General features: G+C 42.9%; 1 protein-coding gene across 1 annotated transcript in view; it reads left to right on the top strand.

Annotated features, from left to right (window-relative positions):
* The window catches only part of NEB (nebulin), a 385,643-nt gene that overhangs the window by 176,031 nt on the left and 186,512 nt on the right, over nucleotides 1–23,100 (top strand). The window contains exons 54-61 of the mRNA XM_078681747.1: nucleotides 983–1,090; nucleotides 3,243–3,554; nucleotides 4,348–4,551; nucleotides 6,476–6,580; nucleotides 6,753–6,860; nucleotides 8,968–9,279; nucleotides 9,371–9,574; nucleotides 11,263–11,367. Of these exons, the coding sequence (XP_078537873.1) occupies nucleotides 983–1,090; nucleotides 3,243–3,554; nucleotides 4,348–4,551; nucleotides 6,476–6,580; nucleotides 6,753–6,860; nucleotides 8,968–9,279; nucleotides 9,371–9,574; nucleotides 11,263–11,367 (1,458 nt within the window). The remainder of the gene's footprint in view (nucleotides 1–982; nucleotides 1,091–3,242; nucleotides 3,555–4,347; nucleotides 4,552–6,475; nucleotides 6,581–6,752; nucleotides 6,861–8,967; nucleotides 9,280–9,370; nucleotides 9,575–11,262; nucleotides 11,368–23,100) is intronic.

Consider the following 23,100-nt stretch of genomic DNA (forward strand, 5'->3'; position numbering starts at 1 on the left):
TATCTGCACATTAATAAGAAATAATTCTTTCTAGGATATATCTGGATTTGCAGGGACACAATTAATAAACTTCTAAATATCAAGTGATTAATGTCCTCTTGAACTTTTTCTAGAAGTTCAGTATAACTTTGAGGATGGTACTCAGATCTGCTCCCCTAGGCCATCTTACATCAATGTGAAAGCCTCCACTCTTATCTTCCCCCAAGGGCAAAGTCTCCCCTGGCCTCTGTCCATCCAATCTCCTAATGTGGCCACCTCCCTCCAAGTCGCTAACATTGTTTCCAGGTCTGGACTTTTGTGTGATACCCTAATGCATTCTAGGAGTTTTACTCTTGTTTTGCTTGAATTGAACTACTTACACTAACACATCTTAAATCAGAGATTTGTTGGTGAAAAATTTCAGAGTTGGAGACAGTGTACCTTATGACCTGGAATAAGGTGGTCACCCTACTCCATTCTTGTTCTTTGACTCTCCATAATATACACCTCTATGTTGTTATATAGCATGATTGAAATATGTAATTCCAGTAATGCATACATACATTACATGGGAACCCACGGTGATGAAAACATGCAACATGACTTCTGTATACCACATGGTCCCCATGGTTTGCACATGTTAGAGGAGGGAGGTCAGATGCGAAAAAAAAGTCGACTTGAATGGACAAAGAAAATAGTTAAAACAAGATTTATTTTAGTTTTTCCTTGAAGTTTGCAAGTTCACCTCTGAGTGAAGTTCATATGAGGGGTGTTCTTTTTCTCGAGCTCTAGACTGGAGAAGCATTGCCCATACAAAACGCCCAATGTACCAACATCTGATGCTATGTATACTTGTATAACATAAATAAATGTTTTGGGAAAATAGGCATCTCCCCCAGAGCATCTATAAATGGTCTGCAAAGGGTACAAAAAATATGGCTGTAATATTTATACAACAATGGATATCAGAGTGATGCTTACAAGACTGTCTTTCAATTTGCAGAGCTTGTACAAACAAGCGCTGGAAGAATCCAAAAAGAAGGGCTATGATCTGAGGATTGATGCCATCGCCATCAAGGCTGCCAAGGCATCCCATGACATTGCCAGCGACGTAAGTCCACTCTTTTACATGTCTGTATCCCTTCCCCTCTAGAAGCAGATTCATTGTGAGCTTATATTGTTTGTTATTTAAAATTGTACACATTTCTAAAAATCTTTTATTGCGTTTGCTCATGTTTTTTTGGTCAGAAAATCCTCAGAGCAGATACTCCCATGGTCTACTATGGCATGGTGGGCCATTAGTGCAGTCTTTCAATTGTATATGAAATAGAACACATATAGGTGAAATATGCCTTATGTTCTCATCTGTGTGGTTTGTCATTGCCTCCTGGTGTTGTATCCTGCTATGCAAAATGAATGTAGATTGCTGGATTCTCAAAGGTTTTGCTTTGACTTAATGCTATTGCACTCCTTGCTTTCCCCCCAAACTCCAGGAGTAAGCTAGGAGTAAGGCAGCTACTCACAGCAAAATCCTTGTTAATTGGGTTCACATACATTTTGCACAAACTGCATGCATTGGCTGCAGGAAGGTTGAACTAGAACACAATGAGTGTTTTTGGACGTCATTTGGCAGGTGCGGTGTCAGGGTGTTTAGGCAGCTGGGAGAGTAGACATGGTGGTGAAATTATGGATGCTTTAGATCGCACACTACCATGGTGTGCACGCGCACTGTGACTTTTAATCTCCACAGTTTTGGTTGTTGTGGGGTCTGGTTTTATTACTTTCCAGGCATTTAGTTTCTTATAGAAGATGAGAAAATGTGGAGTTGATGTTAGGGGGGGCACCTAGTTTTCAAAACATACACCACATACATACATGAAACAGCAACTGCCACTAACAACATCATAGTTAGACACCTTTATCTAGCTATGTAGTATATTTGGGGATGCGCATAAGTATTGCCATAGCTGGTGGCAGAGTTTACTCAAATGTCTTTACAAGTGGAACAATAGAAGACTTGTTAGCTATGAGGCTGGAATGCGGGAGTAGCAGGAGACATATGTCAGAGAAGTGATGAAGTGATCAGTGGCTCACAGTATCTAGTGAAGTGGCAGACCTTGAGGGCTTAACAGAACAATCGAGTACCCAACTCATTACATAGACTGTGACAATGTGCTAAAGAAGTGGGTGATGGTTTCTGCATTGATATGTCCTTCAGTGGCAAGAGTTGATGAGATCACAGTGTAGATGTAGAGCTCAGAGCCGAATGGGAGAGTGTTTTAAGAAGTATTAGAACATTGGAATGCTGGGAGCTCCATTGAAGATAATGAAGTGCTCATGGCTTCTAACGGCTGGTGGAAGCCCGGAGCAGAAACATTCCTAGGTTTTTTCACAGCAGTTGCTGTGAGCAAAGGCTTCATGGAGACCGAGGGAATTTTAATCCCCTCGGGCTCCATGAGGCCTTTGTTTTACAAATTAGGACATTTTTCCCTCTAGGGGCAGATTGTTCTAATAGCCTTAGGCTCGGCCCTTTACCTCTGGAGCAGGTCTTTAATGGCCAGTAGAGCCTGCTATGTCGGGCTCTAAGGCTATATAAAGACATGGAGGAGTGCGGAAGGCGGTGTTAGAAAGCAAGACTTTAGGACACGGTGAATGAACCCCTGCTAAAGGGTTGTGTCACAAGGAGCCCCCAAGATTGTGGCTTCCATTTACCTGCCAGATGTGGCAGTCTGCATTAAGCAGGAATAACTGGTTTATCTGTCAGGCCCATATATGCTTGATGTGTGATGAGATTTGGTGCCACAATCTAGGACTACAGTCCACCAGTTGGTGTATGTTGAAATGTAGCAGGATATGATGGATGCTTAACAGGGCCTTACCGAGAAACAGCAGCTGCGCACTAGAAGCTTGAGGTTGATGTGAAGGAGTTTCCAATGCAGATTTCATGCTGGAGAGATTGCGTTAGATGTCAGAGGCTTGCCTAGGATTTAAGTGGGCATAGGCAAATAGTTTATCGCTGCACATAGAAATTGTTGACTTGACACAATTCTAAGTGAAAATGCGTTTTTTCTCAATTTTACCCCTTCTGTGTGTGATAATGGAGTGAGGAATAAGTATTGTAAGCACTGGCTCCAAGTCACCAACCTTCACCAACACTTGCATGCTAGTTGGACATGGCAGTCTGTGTGACTTGATTTCCCATCGCTGTTTCTAGTTTTTTAAATAGATTACGGCTAACAGGAACTTCCCTTCTTTTCTTTCAGTACAAATATAAAACTGGATACCGGAAGCAGGTTGGCCATCATGTTGGATACCGCAGCTTGCAGGACGATCCGAGGTCCGTCCTGGCAATGAATGTGGGCAAGATGCAGAGTGAGAGAGAGTACAAGAAGGACTTTGAGAAAACAAAGACCAACTTCAACATGCCAGTGGATATGCTGGATATTATCTTGGCCAAAAAGTGCCAGACCTTGGTCAGTGATATAGATTACAGACGGCATTTGCACCAATGGACGTGCCTGCCAGACCAGAATGATGTCATTCATGCTCGAAAGGCCTACGACTTGCAGAGTGATGTAAGTCCCATAAAGATATCATCTTTTGTACGTTCACTGATAATTAAAGGTTACTTTTTGCAGGTGTGTCTTCTCTGGCTTACTCAACCTCCACTCTAAATATGCATCAAAGAGAAGTAAAACTTTCTGATAATGATTATTGATTTTTAATCAACTAAGTACTGACACAAGGCCTTATCCCAAAGTGGTGACTCAGGCTCAAGCGTGATGCAAATACAAAGACTTCATCACACAACCATCATGGCGATAAGTGTTTGGGATTCACAGGGTGACAAAGTACCAACACACATTCTGGAAAAAGGTTTTATTCCCTCTTCACCCCAGACTGACTATGTGCATACCTGCAGCAAAGACTTAAATAGGTTATGGATAATTACCAAGGAGAAAATATGAGTATTAAGAGTACAGCTGCTGTTAAAGTCCCGGATCAATTATATTTCCCTTTGCTTATTTTCCTACCAATGCCTTTCACAACAGAAAGGGGCAACAGGTGAAGTAATGAAACAAAATTGTGTGTTGTTTTGGTTATGCCATAAGGTCTGCTTTTCTGCCAATGGGATAAACCCTTTTCAGACACAATGCCATTCTGATCAGCCAGCCTTGTTCCCCTCTCCTCTTCATTTAACCTCAGTGCAGACAAGTGATTGATCATGATTGCCTTTCCCCTTGGAATAACTCATTCTACATTGGGGTTGGTTAATCAGTGGTCACAGTGGCATCCTTATTGCAATTAAGGGTCATCGTCGCTTCACGCTGTTCACACACTCACAGTTTTGGTTATTGTCATTAACAGAATCAGTACAAGGCCGATCTTCAGTGGATGAAGGGCGTCGGTTGGGTCCCAATCGGTTCCCTGGAAGTGGAGAAAAATAAGAGGGCAGGAGACATCTTGAGTGAGAGGAAGTACCGTCAGCATCCAGACAAGCTCAAATTCACCAGTGTGACAGACTCGCTCGAGATGACATTGGCCAAAGCTAATGCCGAAACTATGAATAAGGTGAGCAGTTTTTCAGAGCACTCAATAGTCAATATTCATGAAAAGATCGGAGAACCGCTGAAAGAAGAAATTTATGCTTGAAAGCAAGTCAGAGTAACGTGAATGTAGAAAAACACAAGTGATTTCCCAGCAGGCAACTATCTAAGAGGATCCATTTGGGCTGAGGCAGAGAAACCCAAGAGCAAGGTGCAGCTGATTTGTGGTGAACTGTACACAAGCCTCTCAGAGGCACCACCTAACCAGGATATGTCCTGATTTTCCTATATTGTAGCTCACCACGGCATGCATGACTTCACCTGTAGTGGGATATAGAGCAATACAAGATACAACAGGAAGGACTTGAGCTTCACATTATACTCAAAGCCTTTTCCATTACAGCTGCAATGATAGATAGAACGATAGATAGATAGATAGATAGATAGATAGATAGATAGATAGATAGATAGATAGATAGATAGATAGATAGATAGATAGATAGATAGATAGATAGAAGTACAGTCAGCGGCTGAAATCATAAGTCACTTAGGTTGAGAAGGGTTAGGCTGCTGTTGCCGTAGAGATTCCTTAGAAATGCTGTTACAAGTCAGTGGTCATGCTGTTCTGTGTGTCAAATGTGCGCCTCCGCAAGCATTGGTTTTCCCAGGTTTGCTCCTCCGTTTGTTGAGGAGCCATCTTCTTTTTGTGGTTTATATGCCTAATTATCAGTCTCAATGCATACTCTTGATTCTGATTAGTGCAGGTGTATATTTTATAATTTGTTCCTAACTGGGAATACGTTAGTTTTAATGATTGCTTTCAACCAGGTTTCATTATCATGTTATCATGTTTTCATCCAGGAGAATGTTTCACATGTGAGATGTAGGCCGAAGATACCACTGTGACGTAAAATATGTTCCAGAGCGCTGTTACATTCACAATTTTCCATGAACAAAAATTAAAGCTTTAAATTAGTCCAAAACATGTTTCAGCCATATTCTCGAAGAGGAGCAACTTCATAAAATATGCACTATGTGTTCAAAAATGTGACATGCTCATCTCTACTAACCACAACAGACAACATGTCCACAGTCTGATGATTTGGCCTATACTTAACCTTGAAGCAGTTGCTATTTTGCAAACAGAGGCGCAAATTTGTTGTAAACCAAATTCTTCACAAGTGTGCCTTATTCTTGATGTGTTCCCTGGTGTCACACTGCAGCTCACTTAACATGCATGTGATGGTGGATAGAAAGGTAGGCTTTGAGTTGTGAACCTTTGTGTGGTTGGATCTGAGATCTTCTTACGTAGCACACAAAGTCTTGACCACGTGATCATATGGCACAAGTCGCAGAGTGGCACACCGCAAATCATTGCCATGTATATAGGCATTCATCCAATATTTTGAGATGCCACCTACAAAACCAACTATAGCCTGTGGCTTTTCATGTACAAAGAATGTGTGTTGGGTTAATAAATACACTTAACTATGAATGCAATCCAAGTAGCATTGCACTAAGTCAAAATGCAAAGCTTCGCTTCACTATTGCCTGAACTGTCTCAGGAATTTTGATCTTCTCTTTTCTATGAATGTATACTTGCATGCTATTTGTTGTTAATAGTATAGAAACCTATTGACGTTAAGCATTCCTGCATCACAATTGACGAGGTCTGAGTTACACATTTTTGTTCATTAATATGAATTATAAATAAACTAAAGTTTGATGTTTTAAAGTTAAAATTGTGAAGATTACCCATACCTTTCAAGTTGAAAAGTTAAACTATTCATCAAATGAAGTCAGTACTCTTTCTGCCTTTCTTTTGGGTAGATCATAATCATTTCTAAGCAAGTCAACTCTGCATGTACTGCTGAAATAGCATTTCCTTCCTCACTTAAGATCACTGTGTCTTGCATCAAGTACTAATCAAAGATGTTGTTGCTCCATAGCGTTTGTACACTGAGGCATGGAACAAAGACAAAACCGACATTCATGTCATGCCCGACACTCCGGAGATCTTGCTGGCAAAGCAAAACCGCCTCAACTACAGCGAGGTGAGTAGTGCCAAGCAAATATGTGACATTGACTCGTGCTTAGTTGATCTTTTTTAAATTTAGCTTTTTTATTTCTTAGTTTATATAGCAGAAGGTTCATTAAAAGTGTAGTGGGTGGTTGTTGGCAATAGTCAATGTGATATTGTAATAGGAAACTTATTTTTTCCCATAGAAACAGTACAAAGTTGCTCTGGAGGAATCGAAGAAAAAAGGCTACGACTTACGAGTGGATGCCATCGCAATCAAAGCTGCCAGGGCCTCCAGGGACATTGCCAGCGATGTAAGTATACCCTCACTGAAGCCCCAGAGGTAGCTGTGAATGTGTATTCCCTTGCTTTAAACTAGGGGAGGGCGGATTTGCGTAGTCGTGCTACGCAAAGCTCTGCAAAACGGTAATAAATCTCAGCGAGCACGCAAAAGTTCCGCCGACACACTGAATTGCTTGTCCTGCCCATTTGCGATGCTTTTTTATTGTTCGCAAACGCTATTTGCATGCTCGGGGAGAAATATCTTGCAAAAACACGCATTTTGAAAGCACGAACAAACAAAAAATTCCGCAAAGCAGCGGATTGCAGAATATTTGGCAATTACGCGTTCTCTGTAGAATGCAAAATTACCCAAATTCCGCAAATTTACCGCCCAGGCCTACTTTAAATGCATATTCCCTCACTAAAGCCTCAGAGCCAGCATCAAATGCGCATTCCCTCACTAAGGCCTGGGAGTAAGCTTTGGATGTGTATTCCATCACTAAAGCCTGAGAGTAGGCTTTGAATGCATAGTCCCTCACTAAAGCCTGAGAGTGAGCTTTGAATGTGTATTCCCTCACCAAAGCCTGAGAGTAAGCTTTAAATGCATAATCCCTCACTAAAGACTAAGAGTAAGCTTTAAACGCATATTCGCTCACTGATGCCTGAATCTAAGTTTTAAGTGCATATTCTCTCACTAATGCCCAAGAGTAAGCTTTAAATGCTATTTCCCTCACTAAAGCTCAAGAGTAAGCTTCAAATGCGTATTCCCTCACTAAAGTCTGAGAGTAAGCTTTAACTGCGCATTCCCTCATTGTCTTCAAGATGTTTTCAAAGTGTCACTCGTGCGACATATGTGGACCAAGGTGATGAGCACAGTGATATGCCAGAATATTACATACATAAATATTGTTCCCTAAATATTGTTTGGAAAAATATCATGCCTTATTGGCTGTAAATTTTCATTTATTAATTCCAAAGGGGTGATATTTTTACAAAGAATATTTGGGACACAATATATAGGTCTGAATATATTCTGTACCACAAAGTAGAACAAGTCGTAAGCTATGAGATGCAGTATGTAGTTCAAAGACAAATCCCAAACTCTAGCATTGATGGCTCCAACTTGAAGTCAGCCAATTGTTTGCTGAAAAGTAGCCCATGGACAAAAATAATCTAGTTAAAGGCAGTACTGAAAAACAAATTCTTGCTGGTGGTAGCTCACTTTAAAAAAAAAAAAACTTTTAGTATATTCTTTTTAAAGAGGTAACAAAATGTCCAAAATAGTAAATAAAAGAAAAGCAATTGATGAAACTCATATACGATGATCTACAATAATTCTTACAACAGTTATACTCTTAAAACAGTAACTTAGAATGATAGAGGAATACATAGTATATCTTAGAATGAGGGAAACCACTGTATTGCCTCATCCCCTTTCGTGAGGTGAGAGATTGAGAATCATACAAATGATAGCGCACAGGATGACGAGCACACATTCCAGTATCGGCAATCGCAAGGTGCAGTATAACCACAGAAAATAACCACCGAAATGGTGATTTAAACTTCTGCTTACATTTGATACACTTAGAAAAGGATGTAGAGAATATGTTACCTTCTGTGGGCAATAAGTATCCCAAAAATGGCGACATATAAAAGTGGGCAGTTTTGTACAGTATCTCCCTTTTCAAGTTCGCACTGCCTTGAACCTGCAGAAAAGCCCGAGTGTGCATCAACTTTATCGTTATTTTGTATGTGATGAGTTTATGGCAAGCTTGCTTCCAGTTTAAGATTAGTGAACAGTTGCTAACCCTTCACCACCATTTATCATGCCTGTTAGGCTCATGTTTTCTTTTACATGCAAATACTGGAGTAGTTCGTTCACAGCAAGGCCAGTCAAGCCCCCACTTGCTTTCTGCAGGGGCCATGCTTACACGTGAGGCTTGCTGGTTCACCCTCATTAACTTCAAGGAGAATACATGCTCCTCTTGTCTTGTGTGCCAAAGAAAGTACTTGATTCCAAGACTTCATCCTGGAAATACTCAATACTGTAGTCATCTTACAACTATAAGTCAGTTATACAAGGGTTAAAAATTATTTCCTTTAAAAACTTTTACCTATTATTTGGTATTTTTCCCATAGTACAAGTATAAAACAGCCTACCGCCAGCAGCAGGGTCACTACGTTGGATTCCGCAGCCTGCAGGATGATCCCAAATCCGTGTGGGCCATACACGTGGCTAAGATCCAGAGCGACCGTGAGTACAAGAAAGACTTTGAAAAATCCAAGGTCAAGTACAACAGTCCTGTGGATATGCTGGGTGTCCTTCTGGCCAAAAATTGCCAGAAACTGGTCAGCGACATTGACTATCGCCATTATCTGCATCAATGGACTTGCCTGCCAGACCAGAATGATGTCATTCAGGCCAAGAAAGCCTACGACCTGCAGAGTGATGTAAGTTATATTTTGCTGGTAGCCTAGCATCATAATGGTCTGTGGATTCTGTTAATAGGCTGACTGCACCTCTGTTATGTTTTTTATACAGGCCGTATATAAGCAAGACATGGAATGGATGAAAGGTGTCGGCTGGGTCCCCATTGGCTCACTAGAAGTTGAAAAAGTGAAACGTGCTGGTGATATCCTCAGTGACGCTAAATACCGCCAGCGTCCAGATAGCTTCAAGTTTACAAGTATTCTTGACTCATTGGAGTTAGTACTTGCTAAGAACAATGCACTGCAGAACAATAACGTAAGTATGAAATAAATTATATAACTTACAACAGTTTATTATGCATGTATATACCCACTCTAGTTGGTCTGCTTCACAGTTAAGTTATTGTTCAATAATAGTGTCCATATACATTGATATTGAACTCTTATCAAAATAGGTGAGGGCTAGTTAAACAGATTATCTGGGAGGTAGAACATATACACAGTTTGCATGCACAGTGTATACGTCTGCCTATTCTGTGCGACAGAATGTTGTATTAGTGACAATATCAGCAACAAGTAGACATTGATCTTATTTAGGGCCACAGTTTCATTGCAGATTGTCAGCTAAAGAATCCATGTTGAGGGTACAAACAAAATATTAAAAACCACCAAAGGTATTCTAAACTTGATTCACCTGGAGGGTAATTCACTTGTGTAGCCTCCTCAAGGTTCAAATACATACTCATTGAGACCTACCCATGCAATCTTCCTGACTCTCTGGAAGTTGATCGTTAAATCTCAAGTGTCTGAAAAAGTCTGCAAAAGTAAATACAAGACCTGACAAAAGCCCAGGCTAAGGTGGCCTACCATGGCCATTCATGAAGGGGCTTAACGTATCGAGGATTCATATATCTTTATTGTGTGGCAAAAGGCTAGAAATGTGATGATTAACAGAATAATGATGACCATCTTGATTAACAAGAAAACAATAAGCAGATGAAATAAAAACAGATCTCCCAAATCCCCAGAGTTAGGTTGAAATCCCCACTCAACTGTTTCCCACTTCGCCCCACCCCCTAAGTCCACATAATGCATGCATGGACTACAGTCGTTGAATCCCTCACTTAAAACGTAATTCACCCTTGCTAAAATTTACTGAATTGATCATTCATCCCGAAGAGCATATTTTCATAAGCACTCATGAGACATAAGAGGGGAATGTCAGTGTGCTCCAGAATGTCAATATTTCAATTTTCACTACTGCCACAAAGGTTGAGAATGTTCATGTGTAATTATGAATATTATTGTATATTTGTTGGAAATTGGGGTCTGTATTGGAAGGTTAATGACTGAATAGTTGAATGACCATGCCATCTTAACTTTCAACTTCACAAACTCCGGTATTGCCCTCTGTATTTTATTGACAAAAGTCCTAATAGGTGCCAATTATCACACTTGCTAAATTCCTAACATTCAATCGTTGGATTTCTTTTGGGTGTGATAAACATCTCAATCTCCTACAAGACACTGCATTCAGGCCTTAGTGCGTTTAATGACATTGATTAAGAAATGAGAGGCTGCTCTCGATTATAGCGATGTAAATTATAATGCTGAAACACCACAGATGTTAGCGTAGTCCTTCACAAAATTAGACAAAGATTTCTGAATTTTAACCTTTTCAGCGCGACCGCGATTCCCCCTCCGGTGCTGGGCCCTAATAAAAACGGGCGTGGTCATGACAGAACGGTTCCGTCATGAGCACAGCTCAACCGTAGCTCATGATGGAACCGTTCCGTCATGAGCATCGAAGGGGTTAACCTGTTGCTCTGTGAAATGTTAAATGTGATATTTAAACAATTTCCTTCATAATGTTAGTATTGATTTATGCTGTAAATCGTGTGCAATGTAGTTTAAAAGTGGAATGTACTCATATTTCCAAAAATGTGTTTGATGCTTTCACCTGTGCCAAAATTCTAATAAGCATATATTGTGACTGTTTTGCAGTGCCTGTACAAAGAAGCTTGGGAGAAAGACAAGAGAACAATTCATGTAATGCCAGATACTCCTGAAATATTACTGGCTAAAGCAAACTCTTCAAACATAAGCAAGGTAAGAACGTTTCCAAAGGTATAGTTTAAAGATATGGTGAAGAAAGAAAGGTATTTGTTCCATTCAAATGTTATGACTGAAATGCACATTTTGTAGAAGGAGCTTATATACTTGGTCAAATATGGCCAGAGCTTGTCTGGGTTTTTTGCAATTAGGGGTGCCTTTTACTCAACAGGATCTAAACCTGATTCGTGACAATATTATTTTTATGGTTAGGAAATTATTATCTATCTTGGTAAGGACTCGCTTGCTTTCATTTGTTTTTCGTGATCTTGCAAAAACTTTATCATTCTGCAGTTCATTTGGGGGTCAGTTGGATCCAGGCCTCCAATAATGGCGGTTCTACATGAACGCATTCTCCTGTCCAGGAAGTCTTTCTTCAGATAGGTGACACGCTTCGGTTACAGCTTCTTGCAATGGCATATTAGATGAATTAAGTCTTCCTTTTCGTGACCACAGAGACGACATTCTTTTGACTCAATATGCCTCCAAGATGGTTCGTCGGCTAAAGTTGGAAATTTGCCAAAACGCAATGCCATTAGTTGTTTTTTCATATAAATAGAGAACGTGGTGTCTAGATAAGTCGCCGGTTTAAGACTTTTGTAGTTATGAATCACAGTCCAAGAATGGGAGCGATGGGAGAAAATGCATTTATCTGTTAACAACGAGTGAAGTTTTGCTGCTCTATTTTATGCCTGCCTAAATGATAAAAAAGGCAAATTTTTATTCCAAAGGTTAGAAGAGCATGTTGCCTCTAAGGCACTGGTCAAACATGTGTTGGTCTGCGATATTTTTTTGCGTTTCCAACTCAAGCCATAAGAATTTATTGAGGTTATTTTCACTAGCGCTTTGCTTGATTCGATACCACACCTTTATATATGTACTAGCAGCCCGTCCCGACGTTGTCCGGGTATGAAATAGAATATGTGTAATGAGTGTATTCAGATACGGTCATTCACGTGTTCCCCCGCTTGAGGCCCAGCTGCAGCCCTGGTTCATGTTAGCAGGTGCGTGTCACCCCGCTTGAGGCCCAGCTGCAGCCCTGGTCCATGTTAGCAGGCGCATGTGATTAGTGTAGTGATCCGCCGCCTGAGCTCGGCTACAGCTCTGGCTGATGTATGTGATAGTTCAGTAACAGCGCGCATGAGAGGCTGCAGTAATTGTCTCCGCAGACATGCTCAGTCGTATGTGCCCCCTTTTGTACCGCTTTTGGCCGCCATAAGTGTGGCAGGGTATGCTCAGACGTGAGTCCCTTGCTCACTTTGCCACTGGATTCAAGCAAGCCGGGCTGAAGACGGCTGTAATGCCAGAAACCGGTCCTCGGAAGCTCGTTTCCGGTCCAGGGAGGGCATGGCTTGGCAGTTCGGGCTGGACTGTTCCCATGAGGCACAGGGTCAGACTGATTTGCATATAGCCATGTCTGAACTGGGGTGGCAGAGGGGGCTAAAGAACGGTGATGGATCAAACCCAGATCTTTTGACTGGGTGTGAGTGTTTGATTGGTTCAGATGCTCCGTCCATCACCACCACCCTTTTTTACCGCTTTTGGCCGCCATAAGTGTGGCAGGGTATGCTCAGACGTAAATCCCTTGCTCACTTTGCCACTGGATTCAAGCAAGCCGGGCTGAAGACGGCTGTAATGCCAGAAACCGGTCCTCGGAAGCTTGTTTCCGGCCCAGGGAGGGCATGGCTTGGCAGTTCGGGCTGGCCTGTTCCCATGAGGCACAGGGTCAGACGGATTTGCATATAGCCATGTCTGAACTGGGGTGGCAGATTGGGCTAAAGAATGGTGATGGATCAAACCCAGATCTTTTGACTGGGTGTGAGTGTTTGCTTGGTTCAGATGCTCTGTCCATCACCTCCCCCCTTTTGTCCCGCTTGAGGGCCAGCGGCAACCGTCTAACAATTAGAATTGTGTGAGTCTTGAATGATTGTTTCCCGCTGTTCTTATTTTTTTATGACCCACACCGATGCTCTTTGGCCCGAGTGCTTTTTAGACGCACCCAGGCCAAGCCACACACTGCGTTCGGCCCTTTTAGACACACCCAGGCCAAGGCACACATTGCATTCGGCACCCCCAGTATGTGTGAGACAACGGGCAGTCCCCCAAGGGAGTCTTGCGAATGGTTACTTACCACGTTTCGAGGTGAACGCCTTTTTGACGCCCCCAACACACGGCCACAGCAGACGATCTGATTAATGTACGACCCAGATGGCATGAAGTGCGGAACGTATCACATGCCCCCAGCATTTGTCACGCCCCCAGCGTGCCCCTTGATGGGGCGCAATTGCGTAATTGGCACTTCACATAGCATGAAAGGCGGACACACGCCCACAGCGCAGACACACGCCCACAGCGTTTGTCACGGCCCCAGCGTGTCACACTCCCAGCGTGCCCCTTGATGCGGCGCAGTTATGACTCACATGGCATGAAGGGCGGACCGTACCACACGCCCCCAGCGTTTGTCATGCCCCCAGCACACGCCCCCAGCAGAACGCAGACACGCCCACAAGGGACTACTTTGTTGGCACGGTTCTTTTACCTTTTAAATGTATATGGTGGCCGTCTGCATAGCCTATGTCCTTCTGCTGCACCTGCCCTTTCCAACGCTGTATTGGGTGTTGTGATTGGTGCTGTCGTAACTGAGATTACCCGCCTCAAAGGTTTGGGCTCTCTCTTTATAATATTAGTATGGATATGGATATGGATATATATATATATATATATATATATTCACTGAAAAAACCATAGGTTATACACCATATATAGTTAGGAATTAGCATTTAAAAAACCTTATTTTACTCACACAAAACCATTGAAATTCCATATATAGTTAGTTGCACTAACTATATATCGCGCACCCGCAATCCACTGCTGATCATGTCACATATTACATCATTCATGACATGGTCAGTGACATCACTGATGACATCACTGATGACATCTCAAATGACATCACTGATGACATCTCAAATGACATCACTGATGACATCACTGATGACATCTCAAATGACATCACTGATGAGATCACTGATGACATCATCCAGTGACTGTGTGTTTCTGTAAAGTTTAAATATGTTTTACATATTGAAGAATGAGTAGATGTATAAGTGTCTGGGCGAAGGATTTAGTAGGTGCATGACTGAATGTATGAGTGAGTGATTAAATGTGTCTCACTGAGTGCATGGGTTAGTGAGTAAACTGTCTTAATTTGTGCATCATTATGTCTGTTGTTCTGTAAACTGCTGCATGTGTTGATCAGTAGCTATATGATTAACTATATGGGTTATTGATTGATTGTCCAAGTATTTGTATAGGAGACTGAGTGTGTGTGTGGCTGGCTGGGAGGTGTGTGACTCTGTGCAGATCAATGTGTACTTGTATCAATGATTGTATAAGAAAGTAAGTATGTGTTAGTATATGTTTGAAAATGTAAGGTGCTCTATGTTTAACTGTATAGACAAGAAAATGGAAGTGTGATTGATTCTTTACAGGACTGACTAGGTGTGTGAGTAACTCCATGGATGAGTGGCAGAGTGTAAGTGTCTGTATAGGTGTATGAGTGCATATGATAGTGTTGTAAAGATGAGTGATTGTATGTATGAATGATTGTATGGGTGAATGAGTGAATGTGTGTGTAGACGTAGGAATCAGTGAGTACGTATGTAGTAACTAGTATTGGTGTGTCAATGGTTTCAAAAATTATACTCTGTATTTAACACTGGGTGAAACAGAGGTTATATTAAAACGTGAGGAGATGCATTGTATTGTCACATGAATGATATCATCAGTGATGTGGTCATTGATGTCAAATGAGATGTCATCAGTGATCTCATCAGTGATGTCATTTGAGATGTCATCAGTGATGTCATCAGTGATGTCACTGACCATGTCATGAATGATGTAATATGTGACATGATCAGCAGTGGATTGCGGGTGCGCGATATATAGTTAGTGCAACTAACTATATATGGAATTTCAATGGTTTTGTGTGAGTAAAATAAGGTTTTTTAAATGCTAATTCCTAACTATATATGGTGTATAACCTATGGTTTTTTCAGTGAATTTTCAAGGTTTTGTAAATGCTAATTCCTAACTATATATGGTCTATAACCTATGGTTTTTTCAGTGAATTTCAATGGTTTTTTAATAGCAAATATCATAAGCTGTCGAATGTCAAGTACGTGGTAAGTGAAAACATTTTCGTGTTTATGCACACTGATCTGCTTTGAATGGTGCCCCCCCCCCCTCATTTCTATTAGGAGTACTCTCTCTTTGCAGATAGTGAAAGGTAGTTAACGCAGGCCTTTGCCCCCGTTGTAATCCGTCGTGCCTGCTTCTCTCTCCATTTGATTGATTGTTATCCAAGTATTTACTGTTTTAGAATTAGTTCTCTTTGGTTCATTCTCTATTTACAAACAAACACAGAGTCGCAATACTCTGTTTAGTCTTTGCAGATAACGAAAAATCGTGTAAAAAAAAAGAAAAGGAATCGAGCAAAATCAGTAGGCCACTAATGGGATCTCTTTTTGACCTCGCTAAAATAGAAACATTAGGAACAACCCCTCATGACAAATACAAAACTAGTGAGATGAACTGAACTCCACACAATGATGGCTGCAAAACAGCTCGGCTCCGCCACCCACCCCGCCCAAAATAACGATAAAGAGCGGCTGCCATGATTGGTTGCGGAATGGCCACAACGGAGCTACGAAATGGTGCTGCTCTCATGCTAACCCCAGCTTCGGTCTGAAACATCCAGAAACACTGTAGACTACCAATTCGATCAGTTCCGGTAGCGCCCCAATGTAACCCGGTAGAGAAGAACTAGCCCTCCCCTCTTTGACTGATGGTTCTTGTTGCCTGTCCTTTCTGTTGTCATTTAACAGAACTATTTAGCCTGCTGAAAGGGGTTGTGTTTCGACCGCTGGTTGGTGGAGACATTTTGACTATATTCTGGACCTGCGTTGTCGCGTAATGCGTCATATGACGCGCCGCGTTAGCGCATCCGGAAGTCATCCGGGGCGCGCAGCGCGTAACGTAAGCATAACAAGTCATGTGACTTGTTAATAAAACTTTTCATTGGTTCATTTTACTTTTCTTATTCTAATGATGAAAGCCTTGGTCATATCACCTAAAAATTACGCTTTTAATTACTTCCGAACATTATTTTCTCTTAAATATATGTTATAATGTTCCAGGCTAATGTACTTTCCCGGAAATTTTACAACTGTCCTGCAAGTAAAATATATTCTTTTTTCGAGAAAAAGAGCGTTTCTTCGTCCCATGACGGAGCCGTTGAGCAAAAGAGGGTCGACCTGCTGTCTTAGTCGCCGATACGCCTGAATATGAGATTCTTATCGATCACTTTATGTTGCAGGAATAGAAAACACAACAGCCCTTGACCATTTATCTTTACTGCGTTCCTTCGTATTATACCTTTTACCCTTCATGTAATTGGTCTGCTTTATTTCACTTGCCTTTTAATGATTCTAAAACAGTGACTATTATTAAAAACTTTACCAATGTATACACTACTACCATGTTTTCTTTTAAAAACCTTTATTGTGAAAATTTCATTATACAAATACGAGCCTATAACCACGTGGGCCTGCCACGGAGCAAACTGTAATCGTATATGATGAATAGACATTTACACTGTAGAGGAACGTAACGGGCGGGCCATTAGGTTGCAAAAACTAAGGTGTCTAACAGTTAAGGAATCGGTGGACGTACATTTTATAATTAAAATACGACAGGGCCAGTTACAATAAAATTATCTAGATATACATTTGCGGGCAAGTACCATGGGTGACGTTAATTCGAATTTTCAACAGTACAGTAATCAATAACACATCAGAACTTAATATCAATAGGGATGTCGAAATATTCAATCAATTCTCGTCCCCGCCCGCCATGTGCTTCAAAACTGCATACGTATCTCGTGATTTCAAGGTTCTGCAACCAGTACACAACAAGGAGTTACGAGTCCCATTTATTCCGGCGCCATTTTGGGCGAGGACGGGCAGGTCCAGGATATAGTCAAAATGTCTCTACCAACCATCGACTATGATGATGTTCATATGCTGTATTTATTAGAGTAACACTCATCTGCCCACATGAAATTAATTTACCACAATCTAAACATGTCATTTTAATCTTTCCAAAGTTCTTCTAAATATTTGGGACCGTTTCCCTTGCCTCTGAAGCTCTCAGTGCCACTTCTTTGATGAATGTACTAGCAGGTCAGGGGTTCTCCTCCAAATCTCTCTTTTATGCAGCACTATAATTAATTGGTGCCACCTCTCCATATGACGATGCATGGTATAGTTACCACAACTATATATTTTTTCGGTTCCTCTGGAGAGTTCATCGTGGCAGATGAAGCGTGTAACATACCGGGCATTTACCTTTTTTTGCATGTACAGGAAAGGAAAAAAAAATCGAGCGTTCGAGTTCTTAGGTGTCCCAGGGCCATTTTAGTGGACCAGGCCCAAATCCAAAGAACAGCTATCTCACAGGCTAATGGGGCGACCCACGCCGAGTTTCAGCATTGTAGGATGACCACACAAGTACAGCAACTTGCTAGACATCACCTCGGTGCCATCCGGATCTCGGCGCCCCACTGCAGATGAAGTGCCTCTCAACTATGAAACCACCACGGTGACATCCGGATCTTGGCGCGTTGTGCTGCCTTCGGCCTATTCGCACATCGGTCCGCTACTGACGCCATCTCACAGGCTAATGGGGTGACCCACGCCGAGTTTCAGCATTGTAGGATGACCACACCAACTTGCTAGACATCACCTCGGTGCCATCCGAATCTTGGCATCTCAACGCCTAGTGGTATCTTCCATACAGAAAATATTGTTACGCTGCCTTTGGCCCCATTCGCACATCAGTCCGCAACTTAGACATCACCTCGATGCCATCCGGATCTTGGCATCTCAGCGCCTTGTGGTGTCAGTCAGAAAATATTGTTGCGCTGCCTTTGGCCCCATTCGCACATCAGTCCGCTACTGACACCATCTCACAGGCCAATAGGGCGCCCCACGCCGACTTTTACCATTGTACGATGGCCACACCAGTGGCACAACTTCCTAGACATCACCTCGGTGCCATCCGAATCTTGGCATCTCAACGCCTAGTGGTATCTTCCATACAGAAAATCTTGTTACGCTACCTTTGGCCCCATTCGCACATCGGTCCGCAACTTAGACATCACCTCGGTGCCATCCGGATCTTGGCATCTCAGCGCCTTGTGGTGTATTCTCTTCAGAAAATATTGTTGAGCTGCCTTTGGCCCCATTCGCACATCCGTCCGCAACTTACACATCACCTCGGTGCCATCCGGATCTTGGCATCTCAGCGCCTTGTGGTGTCTTCTACTCCGAAAATATAGTAGAAAATATTGTTGCGCTGCCTTTGGCCCCATTCACACATCAGTCCGCTACTGACACCATCTCACAGGCCAACAGGGCGCCCCACGCCGACTTTTACCATTGTACGATGGCCACACCAGTGCCACAACTTGCTAGACACCACCTCGGTGCCATCCGGATCTTGGCATCTCAGCGCCTTGTGGTGTCTTCAAATCAGAAAATATTGTTGCGCTGCCTTTGGCCCCATTCGCACATCGGTCCGCTACTGACGCCATCTCACAGGCCAACGGGGCGCCCCACGCCGACTTTCAACATTGTAGGATGGCCACAGAAGTGCGACAACTTACTAGACACCACCTCGGTGCCATCCGGATCTTGGCGCGTTGTGCTGCCTTCGACCTATTCGCACATCGGTCCGCTACTGACGCAAACTCACAGGCCAACGGGGCGCCCCACGCCGACTTTCAGCATTGTAGGATGGCCACACCAGTGCGGCAACTTACTAGACACCACCTCGGTGCCATCCGGATCTTGGCGCGTTGTGCTGCCTTCGGCCTATTCGCACATCGGTCCGCTACTGACGCAAACTCACAGGCCAACGGGGCGCCCCACGCCGACTTTCAGCATTGTTGGATGGCCACACCAGTGCGACAACTTACTAGACACCACCTCGGTGCCATCCGGATCTTGGCGCGTTGTGCTGCCTTCGGCCTATTCGCACATCGGTCCGCTACTGACGCAAACTCACAGGCCAACGGGGCGCCCCACGCCGACTTTCAGCATTGTAGGATGGCCACACCAGTGCTGCAACTTGCTGGACACCACCTCGGTGCCATCCAGATCTTGGCGCGTTGTGTTGCCTTCGGCCTATTCGCACATCGGTCCGCTACTGACGCCGCCTCACGTGCCAACGTATTTTCTCCTAATTTTACACCCTATGCCGCATAACAGGTCATGTGACTTGTTTATAAAACTTTTCATTGGTTCATTTTACTTTTGGTTTCTAATGATGGAAGGCTTGATCATGTGACCTAAAAACAACACTTTTCATAGGATGAAAACTTTTTTTTTTCCCCAAACGATGAAAGCCCCACCTTGTTTCTGGATGTTTCAGACTGAAGCTGGCGTCAGCATGAAAGCACCACCATCTCGTAGCTCAGTCGTGGTCATTCCGCGAGCAATCATGGCAGCCGCTCCCCACCAGAAGCCTGCAGGAGTCGGAGCCCCCAAAACTTTTGATGAATTCTCAAGGCGGAGGGGACGCTTTCGAGAATGAGGTCCAAGACCTAGCAGACAAGCGTCCGATTTCCAAGGTGTCCCAGGGCCATTTCAGTGGACCAGGCCCAAAAAGGAAAGAGCCTGCCGCCATTTTGAGAGTCCTGTGACAGCCGCCTATCGCTGCACCGCAAGAGTGGGCGCAACTCAGCTGAATTGCGGCTTTTGACACAGTGGACCAAAAACGGACGGAATGGCAACTGAAACGGTAAAGGGGCGCCCCACTACAACAGGTGACACTCCACCTGGAGAGGCCCGTTCACGCCGCCTCCCCCGGGGCGCTCCACGCCGTTATTCGGAGCAGCATTGTAGGATACCAAAACCAGTGCGGCAACTTACTGGACATCACCTTGGTGCCATCGTTCTGCTGCCTTGGAACTATTCGCGCAACAGTTTGCTACTGATGACCCACCCCCCGCGACGCCCCATGCCGTTATTTGCTGGGTGGCAACTTACTAGACATCACTTTCGTGTCATCTAGATTTCAACGCGTTCTGCTGCCTTGGAACTATTCGCACAACAGTTTGCTACTGATGACCCACCCCCCGCGACGCCCCACGCCGGAAATCTGGACGTTGTGCTGCGTTGGGACTATTCGCACAGCCGACCGCTACTTCGTTGTTTTTCCCTAAAAATGTTTATATGTTATTACTATTTTTGTTTTCTTGTATATATTTATAAATTATTAAAGTTTTATAATCTTACTACTTTGTCGGAGTGCTATATATTTTTTATGTGACACATAATTGTAAAAACTTTGATGTACAAACAGTCATCCCTGGAATCTTCCGCTTCAGGCTCGGTCCCCTCCCCAATCACAATACAGGATGGTTTTCAGATAATAGCAACGCTTCTGCTGTGACGAATCTCATCGAGTGTGGGCCTTGATCTACTATAACTCCTTTGAAGAGGGGTGATTCTTTACAGCTGTGGCCATAAACTACATCTGCAGGGCTAGCTGATACCCTAGGACCAGCCTGGACAATCGGACACAGAGGAAAAGGAGTGTCAGAGGGTGCGGTAGTGAATAGGGCGAAAGGGAGGTGTCGGGCGGGCACAGGGTGTGATTCTCAGGGAACAGCAGCGCAGATGGGGGAGGTTTATTACCCATGCATAAGACAGAGAGCGGGGGTGACCACTGCCTGGGGGAGATGTTTGCGAGGGTGGGGAGCCATGCTAAGGATCGACAGCGTGCACAGAGTGGGTCTGGTCAAGGCATCTAAAATGGCTGCCGTGCACGACAAAAGTGTGGCATTTGAAAAAAGACAAGATGGCGCAGACAATGTTTTTCAACACTTCCTGATTTCCTTCGAATCGAACGTTAACAGACGTTGGGGCATATTACCAAAGTTAAGCGATATTTATCCCTAACGATGCTTAGCAACAATTTTTTTACCGTCAGAAATTATCGCAGATAAACCTTGCTATTAGTTTACAGAACAACAGACATAATGATGCACAAATTAAGACAGTTTAGTCACTAACCCATGCATTCAGTGAGACACATTTAATCACTCACTCATACAGTCAGTCACGCACCTACTAAATCCTTCATCCAGACACTTCTACATCTACTCATTCTTCAATATGTAAAACATAATTAAACTTTACAGAAACACACAGTCACGGGATGATGTCATCAGTGATGTCATTTGAGATGTCGTCAGTGATGTCATCAGTGATGTCATTTGAGATGTCATCAGTGATGTCATCAGTGATGTCACTGACCATGTCATGAATGATGTAATATGTGACATCATCAGCAGTGGATTGCGGGTGCGCGATATATAGTTAGTGCAACTAACTATATATGGAATTTCAATGGTTTTGTGTGAGTAAAATAAGGTTTTTTAAATGCTAATTCCTAACTATATATGGTCTATAACCTATGGTTTTTTCAGTGAATTTTCAAGGTTTTGTAAATGCTAATTCCTAACTATATATGGTCTATAACCTATGGTTTTTTCAGTGAATTTCAATGTTTTTTTAATAGCAAATATCATAAGCTGTCGAATGTCAAGTACGTGGTAATTGAAAACATTTTCGTGTTTATGCACACTGATCTGCTTTGAATGGTGCCCCCCCCCCCTCATTTCTATTAGGAGTACTCTCTCTTTGCACATAGTGAAGGGTACTTAATGCAGGCCTTTGCCCCCGTTGTAATACGTCGTGCCTGCTTCTCTCTCCATTTGATTAATTGTTATCCAAGTATTTACTGTTTTAGAATTGGTTCTCTTTGGTTCATTCTCTATTTACAAACAAACACAGAGTCGCAATACTCTGTTTAGTCTTTGCAGATAACGAAAAATCGTGTAAAAAAAAAAAGAAAAGGAATCGAGCAAAATCAGTAGGCCACTAATGGGATCTCTTTTTGACCTCGCTAAAATAGAAACATTAGGAACAACCCCTCATGACAAATACAAAACTAGTGAAATGAACTGAACTCCACACAATGATGGCTGCAAAACAGCTCGGCTCCGCCACCCACCCCGCCCAAAATAACGATAAAGAGCGGCTGCCATGATTGGTTGCAAAATGGCCACGACGGAGCTACGAAATGGTGCTGCTCTCATGCTAACCCCAGCTTCAGTCTAAAACATCCAGAAACACTGTAGACTACCAATTCGATCAGTTCCGGTAGCGCCCCAATGTAACCCGGTAAAGAAGAACTAGCCCTCCCCTCTTTGACTAATGGTTCTTGTTGCCTGTCCCTTCTGTTGTCATTTAACAGAACTATTTAGCCTGCTGAAAGGGTTTTTGTTCCGACCGCTGGTTGGTGGAGACATTTTGACTATATTCTGGACCTGCGTTGTCGCGTAATGCGTCATATGACGCGCCGCGTTAGCGCATCCGGAAGTCATCCGGGGCGCGACGCGCAGCGCGTAACGTAAGCATAACAGGTCATGTGACTTGTTAATAAAACTTCATTGGTTCATTTTACTTTTCTTATTCTAATGATGAAAGGCTTGGTCATATGACCTAAAAATTACGCTTTTTATTACTTCCGAACATTATTTTTTCTTAAATATATGTTATAATGTTCCAGGCTAATGTACTTTCCCGGAAAATTTACAAC

This window comes from Lissotriton helveticus, chromosome 3_1, assembly GCF_964261635.1.
Source record: "Lissotriton helveticus chromosome 3_1, aLisHel1.1, whole genome shotgun sequence".
In the NCBI taxonomy this organism is placed as follows: Eukaryota; Metazoa; Chordata; class Amphibia; order Caudata; family Salamandridae; genus Lissotriton; species Lissotriton helveticus.